Raw genomic sequence first — 13901 nt, forward strand, 5'->3', positions numbered from 1 at the left:
TGATTTCTTCGATTAGATTATATAGATAAATTCACGATGTAATCAATATATTTTTATAAAATATAATAAGTAAGTTAAATCTTAACATTACATGAGATCTCTTAAAATCCAGATTCTTTAAATTTTAATTTACAATTTTTGTTTGCATTAGGATAAATTGTTAAGTTATTAATTTCAGCATAACAATTTTTGTATTTCTTTTTTGAATTCTTAGATATTATACTTTATATAATAAAAAATATTTTTAATGTAATTTCCAAAATAATATAAAAATAACTAACGTTATATCCATAAAAGTATTCGAAAAGATATTAAACAGAAATATAAAAAAAAATTTGAAAAATCTCTCAGCATTGATTGCAAACATTTCAATATAAGATTTCAATACGTTTTAGGTGTATGTATATATGTATACTTGTAACTAAACATATATATATGTTTAGTTACAAGTTAAGTTACAAGTTAATATTTATTAAGTTTAATAAAAGGAGAAAGAACTAACAAAATAAAACAATGGCCGGTCTATGATCTTATTTTCATAATTCAAATAACAAAATATTTTACTTCTGATATAGCATATTAGAAATACACTTCCCTTCCTTCCCCTGCATAATATCTCACTGATTCTATTTCAATTTTTCACTACACAAACATCTGCACACTCGCATTTTCTTAGTGCATATATCTTTTTTGAAGAAAATGTCAAGTAGAAAGTAATAATCGGTATTACTGACTAATTCTTATAGTAAATATTACATGTCTTAACCCTCACAGAGTTATTGATTTATTTTTAATGAACAACTAGGACTATTATTGTTACTTTCAACAAGCGAGATTGGATCTACATTCTATATGATAAATCATGTTCTTGACAGATAATTTAATTTAATTATATTATAAGAGTTGGGAAAATTTTTAAAAGTAACTCGTTACCATTATTCGTTATCAAGTCTAAAAAATAACTAGTTACAGTTACTGATTCTGAAAAGTAATTCTTTATCGTTACTTAAAAAGAAAAGATACGTTACTTTTTCCATGTTTTAAAATGAGATCAGATTAAATAAGAAATTTACTTTTCTAATATTCTCTAAATTAAATTATCAATATAAAAATAAAACTTTTTATTTTAAATTTGCATGACTACAAAAAACTTATGATTTTAAAATACTCAAAATAAAAAGATTATGGTTTTTATTAAATTCATAAATATAACTAAATTTACTATTTCCTTTCTGTTCTCAATAGTACGTTTACAAATTTTTAATGGTATTTATATCTGTTCTTATTTATATCTGTTCTTATTCTAATGATTACTTTATAATAAACTATTCTCAAGACGGTTTTAAATATAATAATAACTATAAATATCGATCGAATATTAAGTAGATCTAAAATATAAAAAGTAACGATAAAAGTAATTGTTAAATTCGTTATTATTAATGAAAAAATGTAACTATGTTATTGTTATAGTTATTAGGAAGGAAGGTAGCACCATTATTAGTCCGTTATCAAAAAAACTAATTATAACGATAACAGCGTTATAAGTAACATGTTACTTCCCAACTTTGCTATAAACAAATATATGTACCAATAGCACATGGAAAGTAAATGCTTTATTAACTCGCAAACGTTTGATTTATAATCTTATTTCACAATCTGTTGTATTTAACAATGCTATAAATACAAAATATATTAAAACAAATTTAAAAAGATATTATTATTAGTAAAATTTAATCTATTTTGTATCTTATTAATCACAATTGGAAGAAAAAATTCTTGATTAAAAATAATTTTCAAAATCCCATTTTCTCTTCAATGTTCTCTCATTGAATTTTAAATTATTGATAAAAAGCACCTTAAAAACGCTAAAGTGTGCGGTTGTTTATTTCAATAATATTAATAACACAATATTAATAAAACAAAATTAATCTCTTATATTGTTACGTGAATAACGTATATAAATCGAATAAGGTCAGATTATCCGCAATTCATGCTTCATAATTCGAAATTCGCTATTTGTAGAGATTCACACATGATATGAATGAACAGATATTCGTCGAATTAACATTTATTTTTCATATTTGTGCTAATTTGTAGACAACGATAGAATAATATTTTAACAAAGTCAAAAAATAAATCACCTCAAACTAGTCCACTTGTGTTGATTTGTGTATAGAGTTATACCATACAAATAATAAATTACGAACACACGAATAATGAAAGAAGGATAATATATAAATAAAGGTCTCATAAGCGACGAATTTCTATAAATCTATGAATTGCAAATTGAGAATCACGAATTACGAATCATCTGATACGAATAGTCTGACACTACTTTTAGCTTTACATATGACTTTCTCTGACGTAAATAAAATGCTTTCATTATTTACATTTATTCGATTACGAGTCATATCAAAAACAAGTTTAAGTATTTTTATAATGTCATTTGTATGTAAAAAACCTAATCTTATAAATTGAAGATATTGTTATTAAAATATCTGTTCGGTTGGTATACCAGAAATATCTTGCTTGTCCATTTATGAGATAAATGGAAAATTTTTAAACAATTAATTTATATTCGAGTATCTTCTATAATATAACTAAACATGTATTAGCAATAATGTTTTATTTTATATATTTCTGTTAATATATTTTATCATTGAAATTCATTATTATTGAAAAATTTCATACAAAATTCGAACTTTGCATGAATCATATTGAACTTTGCAATAATCATATTTAATGCACGATATTGCTTTTTACTTTATCTTTATCTTCGATATGTACACACACACACACACAACACACATACACATATACACACGTACACAAGTGCACGTACTAAATGTTCTATTTTGAATTGAACGTAGAATAACTTGAAAACTGTGCATTATTTAAAAAAATGTTACAAAGCTTTAAAGGAAATATATGATAATCATATAGCTTTGATCTTGAGATAGAGACGATCTTTTCAAACTACCTTAAATTTTTTTAATCGTATTCCACAAAAATATACCAAAAATTATTAGTTTATATGTTGTTTTACGCTTTATATGACAAAATATAAAATATTTAATTTATCGATTACTTTATTTCAATACTTCTATGTATAACGGGATAAATTAATTGGTATAGAAAAAGCATATAGTTGCATTAAAAAAAAAAATATGTACTTGTATATTACAATTTGCGTATTACGTATTATTTTTCAAAACAACTGCGTACTTTCTTTATTTCTTATTAATTTATCTCATCGTTTTGCGCATAAAATATTATAAATAAATATTATAATAAATATTATAATAAATATTATAATAAGAAAATGGATGTTTTAAGATAATTCATATCTTATATTAAAGTGTTAGAATAAAATATAGAATAACTTTTAAATTAACAATTTCCCAGCATAACTTAAAAAAAAAATTTTTATAAACAAAAAATATCGATTAATGTATCCAAAACTATGAAATTTTATTTAAAAATCTTGACGTGATTTTCAAATGGCAATAAAATGAAATTAATATCTAAAGTCCCTTTTTGAAATATTGAAATTACTGCCTAAAACATTTTTTTTTTTCGATAACGCAATAATAGTTTACGAGTTATCTTGTTCATTTTAAAATAAGACACGCGCGCGCGCGCGCGCACACACACACACACACACACACACACACACACACACACACACGCGTGTATATATGCATATGTGTGTATATATGTATATATACAAAGTATCTCATAATTAATGACGCATTTTTCATAAGCAGATAGAGCAGATATACTGAATAGAAATATCTTCTAATATTTTGCGATTTTCGCAATAATTAATGAGATATTCATTTATAAAGATCTGCAAATGAGCATCTGCATGAAAAACAGTCCAGCTAAACTACGTATCGTCCGATTATACGCGATTTATGCTTAGTGCTAGTTCACAATTCGCTATTTGTATAAGATTCTTGAATAGTATGAAAAAGTTCATATTCATTGTTTATCTTAAATGATATTTAATGAAATTAAGACTCATTACAAATCAATCGATTCATCTTGGTTCATATATATTACTATACTTTACTAGCATTAAAATTTGTGTTTACTCAAGTATCCACATAGAACACATGATTGCTGCTAAAACTATGAATTATTATTCTAAATCATTATGAATGATGAATCGCGAACAATGTGGAACATCTATTTTCACAAATGACAAATCTTATATGAATAGCGAACACAAAGTACGAATCGAGTATAATCTGGCACTAGCTTTATACGCGTTCATAATTCCTGGACATGCGATGAGATGTTTGGTGTGCACTATTAGCAGATGCTCTGTCATTTGTAGATCATCATTGATATCGTCGATAACATATTAAAATAATTAAGCACTTAATATTTGATAAACGATAAATATCCATCTTGTCTCTAATTGGCAGCCTCTGATGACTAGTTATCACTAGTTCTTCCTTACCATTAATGTTAGCCTGAGCATTATGCGATGACGCTACATTCAATTTTACTATCAAATATTTCTCGTTCATAAATTAGCAAGTCCGTATTCAGTGGATCTCTCTTTAAAGTGGAATAATTTACCACCATTTCGCTCGCATTAATCTGTACTTCTTAATTCAATATCACTACACAAAAAATAACGCGCACGCGTGCATTTTATTGGCACGGGAAACTTTATATATGATTCGATTATTCGACGAATAGTATATGTCGCCAATTCATTTCTAATGAATCATTCATACACACCTCACGATACACAAGATTACAAATTTTATTTGTTCAAGCTACATTCGTATTTACTTGCCAATGTACACTATTAATACATAGTACACAAGAAACTATAGAAATACATGAATTTGTACATATGCTCCAAAAATATAATGCAAAATCTAAAATAAATGTGTAAGAATAATTTTTCGGCAGAAAGATGAAACTTTGAAATATACAAAGAATCGATACATATATTATTTTCTATTCTAGTATCAAATATCAAAATATGCGATCTTTCGAAAAATTTTCAAAAGACAATGATAACAAAAAGTATTTCGTGCTTGAAAATTAAATAAACGCTCTAATAATATATTTTCGTTTTTACACAATAAATAAAACTTCTAATTTCTAGATCTCCCTTAATTATTGCCAAATACAAAATGCTATTTATATAAAAGAGTATTACAATTTCGTATTTATGTAGAAAGAACATGTTTGCATATCATTATAATTTCACTATGAAAATAACGAATCTTTTTTATTATAATACAGCATTGAAAGAATACTATATCGCATTACAATCGCGCTTACGAATGTCGAAAATATTGTTAAACGAGGAATCTTGAGCTATTCTCATCATTTGTATATCTTGAGCCATAGAATATATGGATAAAATATAGAGAAAGAGAGAAAGAGAGGGGGAAGGAAACAAAGAAATAAAAAGAAAACGATTCAGATCATCATCTATAAATCGTGGACCGTGTATCAATTTATATAATTTACGTAATTGACCATAGGTCAAATATTTCACAATAATTATACTGTGTTCAACTATTTACATCAACTTTGGCTGAGGTTTTGTTATTTCATCTAAATACGTTACACTATAGCTTGAACAATATTTTGTATGACATTGTGTGTAGATTTCTGTTCTCGAGCAGAATAAGGCATACATGGCGACGTTAACCTTATGGCTATTCCAAGCGTCGCGAATTCTACCGCAATAAACTATACTATAGAATACTTGATTAGAAGTTGTCATATGAAATTTTATATAATACCAATTCATCCCAATAAATATGAATAGAACGGACTTTGTCTTTTCTCAATTGCATTCTTCGAAAAGCATTCTTATTCTCTCATTTTAATATGTAGGATTAAGATGAAACTCGTAAGTATTCTATTTTTCGCAAGTTTAAATCACGTAATTGAATACGAGGCATAGCTTCCTGACAATTACTTTCAAAGTAAGCTTCAGTTGTAACTTCAGGATAATTATACGCGATGCTAAGTACCGATCCCGACAAACAGGATGAATTCGCGAGTTTTTCGAGATTTTCCGTTCCCAGACTCCACTGTCACGGAGGAGATTTAGGTCCGCCAGATTTATCTGTCATTACTTGTTGCTGCTGTTGCGAAGACGATTGTTGTTGCTGTGCCTGCTGTTGCTGCTGCTGTTGCTGCTGATGCTGCTGCTGCTGTTGTTGTTGATGTTGTTGTTGGTGATGATGTGATGCGGGATCTGTGTTTACTCCGAGTTCGTTGCCTATTAAATTACCACTGCTATTTTTGTCTACTACGCCACTCGTATGCACAGGATGAAAATATCGTTCTGAAACAAGATATTTTTATATTAGACTAAAAAATTATTCAAATAAATAATCAAAAATAATTTAACATATTTAGCAAACTACTACATATATATGTTATTAGATACTTCCTATGTATTTATTAATATCAAAATACAATGCGTTACTGACTGCAGTAACATAAATACTTATACGAGCGATCAATTGACAAAATTTCAAAAGCAAATAATCAGCGATCCTGACATGTTATATTATCAGCAGCGTGATAACAATGGATAATTTGTTACATCATTTTGAGCATTCTCAGTCACGGTTGGATCTCGATGCTTATAAATTACTCAATGCTAATAATTATTTTTGAATTTACACACAAACACACACACACACACACACACACACACACACACACACACACAAATTCAATAAGCCTTATTTTCGCCATCAAATACATACCATTATTTTTTCAATAGTCTACAATATAGCAAAGCAAAGTCAAATTTATATATTTCCTATAATTATTAAATCCAACATATGGCGTATATATAACTAGAACTAGCATTAATAGAAAATAAATTTAAAGAGACTAAGAAAAATATTACTACAATTCTTTTAATAGTTAATATTTAAATGTTTTCAAAAGTGCTATAAAATTAATTTTTTTAAACACAATAAATATTTTTTAAGTAAAAACTATATATCAAAGAGATGGGTTTCATATTTATATTACAATTTTAATTTTATATTTACATATTTGTAAAAAAATATATGTCATAATAATTTTATAGAATTATTAATATGTGTAACGGCTTGTAAGAAAATAGATCGATAATAACATCACGTGTCGCATCGTCAATTCGGTGACTCGAGATTCCATGACTCGAGAAATCATATTACTATAGTCATAGCTCAAGAGAGAAGAAGACAGCAAGTCTGTCCTCTTCTACTGCTCAAAACTGGCTGAAATATGGAGCGTATATGGATGTTGGCTTATGTTAGTGCTGTTGCCAGTCTATTCTCTTCATATGCTGTTAACATTCATCTAATATCACTGTTCGTAGATAAATAGAGTTAATTATATAGAAAACAATAATTAAATAAAAAAACTGATGAGAATTAATTGTGAATCTCAGTGTTCAATACAAATTAATAACCAAATATTATTTTAAATACGTAAAATTGAATGTTTCAGCTCTTCAGTCGAATTAGTACAAAACTCGACATGAATAGTCAGAAAGTTTCAGATTTGAACTTATATAAAATAAAAAATGCGGAGATTTTCATGAGTAATGATAAACTTAAAGTTGTCCACAAATTATAATTATAATTATAAAATATGTTATGAATCGCGGATTATAAATCACAGATGGCAAATTGTCATTAAATTACTGTTATCAATGCTTCTTTGCCAATCGATGTTAACATATTAACTTTCTATTAACTTTTCTATTAACTTTCTATTTTCTATTAACTTGCTATTGTTAGAATTAAAATTCACACATGTTCAATACGACATAATGCTGTCTTATTTCTAATTTTTCAAAATCGACTGTCTCAAGGGTTATTAGCAATATAACAACAATCTCACAAACATTTGACTATTTGAATATATCTACTCAATATTGATAGAAAGATAGAATTTAGCTTTACCTTCCTCCATAACAGTTGGAGGATCGCTGGTAGTACCAGCGATGATTGGAGCGATCATGTTATAATCATCTTCCAAATTGATAAATGGTGCGGTATTCCAACGCGGTGGGACATTAGAGACCGATCTTTGAGTGGCTACCGGTCTTGTAACCGAGACAGGAGATGAAAATAGAGACAAGTTAGTCGGCGAAATTACCCCTGACATTGAGCTGATGGTCGGATACGTGAAAATTTGCTAGAAGAGAAGAACAGATAATAATAATAATATAAATACAATAGAATATATTTTATATATTCTTGAAGATGAAACTCCGATAAGTATCTTAGGGCAATATTCATATTCAATTCTTATATTAAAGATTATCTTAAGTTGAATATTAAGGCTCCTGGATACTCAGCCAAGAACTCCGCGTTAACAGTAGCGACACAGCGTCGCAGTAAAAATTAGAAGTTCATTCATCCTTGTGCATCTTATTCTTGTCCTTATTCATCTTTATATATGTATATATAAATGACTTAAGATTACTTAAGGCTCTTGGGTAGTTTAAGTTCTCGCTTAGTCAATAAAATAACCATATCTTGAAACCTTGAAATAGCTTAAGATGATTTTATATATAAGAACATGAATATCAAAGAAAATGCAAACAAGTATAATTGAATTCTTGAGCAAACAAAAAAAAATAAAAGTAAAAGAAACTAACCTGTCCGGGTTGTGAATGAAAATGAGCAAATGTATATTCTCTGCTGGTGGTGTGCGGTGTAACAAGAATTCTGGCAGGACTCTTCCGTCCAGTAGGTTCGACAGAATTTTGGCAAGCAGAACTGACGAGACCTACCGTTGCCGCGGTAGTCATTTGTTCCTGATTAGGCCCTAGTTCGGCTGAATCAGTAGGTGACGTGGATGATGTTGGTGGCGAGTTGGCAGTCGTCGCTGTCAGCTCACCCGTTGATCTTATTATCGCTACTGGTCTGGCCATAGGAGCGGGTGGTGGCGGCGGCAACATCGAACTCGGATAATACTGCGGAAATTTCTGTATACCGGTGCGTGGTCCGGTTAATTGTGTCTGAAAATAATCAGTTAAATTATACATAATATCTCATTTTCTGTACATTAACAATGCGCTATTTAAGTTAGAGATGGTTTTTCCTTAGTGAAAATGCCCAGACGATTACCAAGAACTTTTTAAAATTAAAAAAGATCTTTTAATCAATAAAATATCTTTTAAAACATAAAAATAATTTAAATTTTTACAAAATCAAGTAAATTACAAAACTATATTTTTTTTATTCATGTCAAATAAAGTTTAATTGAATCTGAATAAGAAATTTACAAAAGTACAGAGTATTTTTTTTAAGGATTATCATTCAAAAATGTTTTAATTTTCAAATTTCAAAAAAGATACGTCCAATAAAAATTATATGTTTTCAAAAGAACACATGATTACACCAATTAATTTGTCTTATGTAATTATTTTATGCATAGAAGTAAAAAATAAATTGTTCACGAGATTTTATTTTATATTACATGTTAAGATACGTCAGAATAGTATAAAATATCTTGTAGATTGTTTTAAAATATTATTTTGACATTTTTATATTCAGAAAAAGGAATTATTATATGTAAAAAAGGAATTATTATATGTAAAAAAAATATTATATGATACTATTTAAATAATGATCAAAAAATATCGACAATGGCGCCATTTGCGAATAAATTAATAATATTATCATGTTTTACTTTGAAATCTTAGATCCTGCGTACAATGAAGAAAATATTAGAAACAGAAATAAATATTAAATAAAAATTAGAAATAAAGATTAAACGTAACGCATGATGAAACATAAATAAGCATAAGATATAGCCATATCTTATAATCACTTTAATATTTCTGTTTCTAATATTTCAAAATTACAATTGAGAGCTTTAAAAAATAATGTGCAAAAAGTAAAAGATTTTATATAGTTCTTATCGTATAAAAAAAAAAAAATAGAAATTTCACGTGATCCATAAAAGGTTCATGAGATATTACGCATAATTCTGAATATTTGTAAGTATTATGTATTAAATTACCTGGGACAATTGTTGGGTGTTCTCAGCTTCTTGACAGACAAATGTCACAAAGTCCGAAAGAGTATCGTGTCCATTTTCGGGATACTTCACTACCCCTGTAGATCCGGAGTGCTCTGGCTGATAATAAGCGAGTCCAGGCATGCTTTGACCAGAACCACCAGTTAGTCCCTCGTGAGGTGAATGCAATCCTGAAACACAATTTCCAATGATTATCTGGTCTGATGAATGATTTGACAATGTCACGATGAACCACCCCCTTAATTTAACGCTTATTCTTTCCTTACCTTTGTGAGCAAAGAAGCTTATTTTATTTAATATTTCTTTTTTTTTCTATTAATCGAAAACTGAACAAAATATTTACTTTATCACAATTTATTAAATCTTGAAATTATATATAAACCAAAAATTTCTTTTCTGATCAATGAAACGTTTTTTCAGAACTAAAAGTTATTAATAAATTTTCGTTCTAATCGCCTTCGAAAGACAAAATGATTTCGTTTAATTAATGCTTCATTGCAAATTTATCTTATTTACGATTATCATGTTTATCTTTTCATATTATTTTAATTGTCATATATCGATCGTGATGTATAATTGAACAATTTTATAGTAATGTTTGTTGTATAAATTATTTTTATTCAACTTAATTATATTTAATATAGGTATATTAATTTTTTTATTGTACTAATAAATCGCATTCAATTATCTTTATATGTGTATATGCGTGTTCAAACCAAATCACAAAATTGAGATAAATCATTTATACATAAGTTATGTATATATCTATATATAAAGATGTTTGTAGAGATAAAGAAAACTATAATAGAGGAAATAGTAATGTCAAGCTAAAATAAAATATTAGATTAAATCTCTCTTTACACTGTTTCACTTTTCGGTGGAATTGTAACTTAGCTCAGTCTTTCGCAATTAAGACACGCATAAATATACAGATAGATACACGGATAGTTAGATAAGGATAGAAAAGTCGTTGTTACCATGAGCTTGTTAGGGGGGTGGTTTTAGTGACGCATACAGAACTAATCAAATTCTGATGCTTATGTTGTAAGTACAGATCATATTCCAAAATTGTTGCAATTTCTCTCAATTACAGATTCTTCGATAAATTTTTGAATCAATCTTTAAAAAGTTTCACAGATTCATTATTGATGTAAATTTTAGTACATTTGAATATTTTGGCTATTAAATTCGACGAAGTAATCCCTTTTTTTACATTCTTATAATTTTTATTAATTAGATTCATAACGATCAAATATGTTATTTAATTTTTACCAGATTCGACAAACATTAACTTCAAATTCAGTCGAAGAATTTACAAATGAAAGAAAGTACAATAATCCTGGAGCATACTGTACATACATATATATGTACATACATACACATATACACTGGATGATACATTCCAAGCGTAAGACTGAATGAACAAAATGTTTATAAAAAATATATTTTCTCAAATATAAGTCGAAATTATTAAAGAAATATATGCAATAATCATAATTTTTGATCCTTCGTCTCAGGATATCCAATATAAGTAAATTGATTTTACTTTAATATTTTATATAAAATAATATATGAGCAAATCTTGTTAAAACAGACTACAACAGCGTTAGATTATTAATTAAATGTTAATTAATTACAACAATATAATTAATGTGTATAATACATGTGCGAGATAGAAAAGTTTTTGAATACATGATGTATGGATAGCATGACCTTTTTTATGACAAACATGATTTACTTTGTGCACGGCACGGATAATATGTGTACGCATATAATACATGATAAGATATGTATATATATATATATATATATATATATATATATATATGTACGTACGTAGGTGTGTACATGACACACAAAGTGCAACAACATAGTGCAAACATCAAACAAACAGCAAGATAACAACGACTAAACAACACATCAAAAACATCAAATTAACAACAACATCAACATCAATACAATGATTAGAGTATATATAGATATATTAAACAACAACACCAACATCGCAACGATAATAATAGTAGGTAGTATCATACGGAAAGGGCATAAATGTTTAATTAATATATTTCACGTGAATTGAATGTTAATCAATTAAGTAAGTATCAATTAATCTATCCAGCATACGACATACTCAGAGCATTGGCCGTGTGATAGTGAAGAATATAAAAACAATATCAAGTGAGATGAAACTAAATATACAGTGCACGCTTAGATGGCAGCCTTGATCATAGCTCGACTGATCAATCGTTGTTATCTATTTTGCTTAGATATATAATCGATAATCATAATCAAGATCGCTCGTATAAATGTCATTCCTCAAAGAGAATTGAATAAAATTGAAATCCACATCAATATCTTTCTTATTAATACATATTTTATATCCAGAAATCTCTTCAAAACTTTATCTTTTAGCATTTATATAAAAATAAAAATTAGAGATATGAATTCCAATATAATTCTTTTTCTTAATTTTTAATTTTTGTTTAAGTTTCTTAAACATAATCAATCTAAAATCTTTTTTAAAAAATTGATGAGCAAGACACGACAGATCTGATCGTCAACTTTACATCACTTATTAATTATTAGTAGCTGTCATGTTATAAAGAATCACAACATATTATGTCAGTTTAGTTATAGAGAAGAATATAATTTATTTTTGTTAATTTTAAATATTAATTGTGTAATATTGATGCTAAAAATTATAAGAATTTTCTTTTGATCGCCGAGCCGCATCGAGACTGTATCGTCGAGTTTGTTACGTGAATAGGTGAATATATAACCGGATTGTTAAACAAAGACAAGAACAAAGGATAAATTAACAGACAACACAGGTCGTCAGATCAGACAGACATACATACATACATACAGACAGACAGACAGATAGACAGACAGCAACAACTAGCTTGCTAGGTAGACCGTACTACGCATTTAGCAAGAAAGGCCATCCGTCTGTTTATCCACCCGTTTTCAACCACTATATCTGCCTTTATTACGATGCTTTCAAATGTGTTGGGAGAAAGTTTTAATTAAGAAATGTAAAGATAAAATAATTACTTTTAATTCTAAAAAGTAGCATATTTATTAAGTTGGACAAAGCGGCCGTTAACAGGCAGATCAGACGGACAGGCAAAGAACTTTATAAAGAGAATTGTTATGCAAATCAATAATAAAAATATATATGTGATATATATATATATATATATACATACAAATATATATGTATATATATATATATATATGTATATATATATATTATATATATATAAAATTATACTGTATAGAGAATAAAAACCTCTACTGTTACTTTTCAATATAACTTTCTCTTAAAGAAGTCCACCAATATTGATATTTTTATAAAATGTATAATACTTTAATAAAGTGTCTATAATATTTTTTAATATATTTATTTTATTCGTAATATATCTATTTGTTCATCATATCTTACATGGATGTCATAATTCAAAAAAAAAAATTATGCAAATTTTTAGTCATAGTCATGATCTGAATTAAAGAGAGGAGAGAATGAGTCGAGTTTAATAAATGAAAATAAAAAAAAAGGGATGACAGAATATTCAAGACGACGTTAACAGAGTGAATGCAAAGCGTAGGTCCGATTAGTCGGAAGCTAGTCTCGGTCATACTACTGAATCGTTCAAGTTTTTCAGCGAGTGAAACATTCGCCGCACGAATCGTGCTGTGCGTGATAACGACTTGCAAGTCCATAATCTGATAGTGATAATGATTACATCAGAGAAGATTACGCAACATGTCAGAATATATTAATGATTCAAATGTTTAATTTATATCAATAAGAATCAAATATATGTTATGTGTATGTATGTGTGCGTGCGTACATG

General features: G+C 27.6%; 1 protein-coding gene across 13 annotated transcripts in view; it reads right to left on the bottom strand.

Annotated features, from left to right (window-relative positions):
- Positions 1 to 516: 516 nt before the first annotated feature.
- Positions 517 to 13901, bottom strand: part of NfI (Nuclear factor I) — a 43511-nt gene continuing 30126 nt past the window's right edge. For 11 of the 13 annotated variants that reach the window (XM_089078271.1, XM_089078266.1, XM_089078264.1 and 8 more), the window contains 4 exons: positions 10027 to 10214; positions 8657 to 9019; positions 7956 to 8190; positions 517 to 6331 (listed from right to left, as the gene is read on the bottom strand). In XM_089078271.1, coding sequence (XP_088934397.1) covers positions 6078 to 6331; positions 7956 to 8190; positions 8657 to 9019; positions 10027 to 10214 — 1040 coding nt within the window. In that variant the 3' untranslated portion in view covers positions 517 to 6077. The remainder of the gene's footprint in view (positions 6332 to 7955; positions 8191 to 8656; positions 9020 to 10026; positions 10215 to 13901) is intronic. The other 2 variants (XM_089078267.1, XM_089078272.1) reach the window with 2 other exon arrangements.

Source organism: Pogonomyrmex barbatus, unplaced genomic scaffold, assembly GCF_055798465.1.
Source record: "Pogonomyrmex barbatus isolate J1 unplaced genomic scaffold, ASM5579846v1 scaffold21, whole genome shotgun sequence".
Lineage (NCBI taxonomy): Eukaryota > Metazoa > Arthropoda > Insecta > Hymenoptera > Formicidae > Pogonomyrmex > Pogonomyrmex barbatus.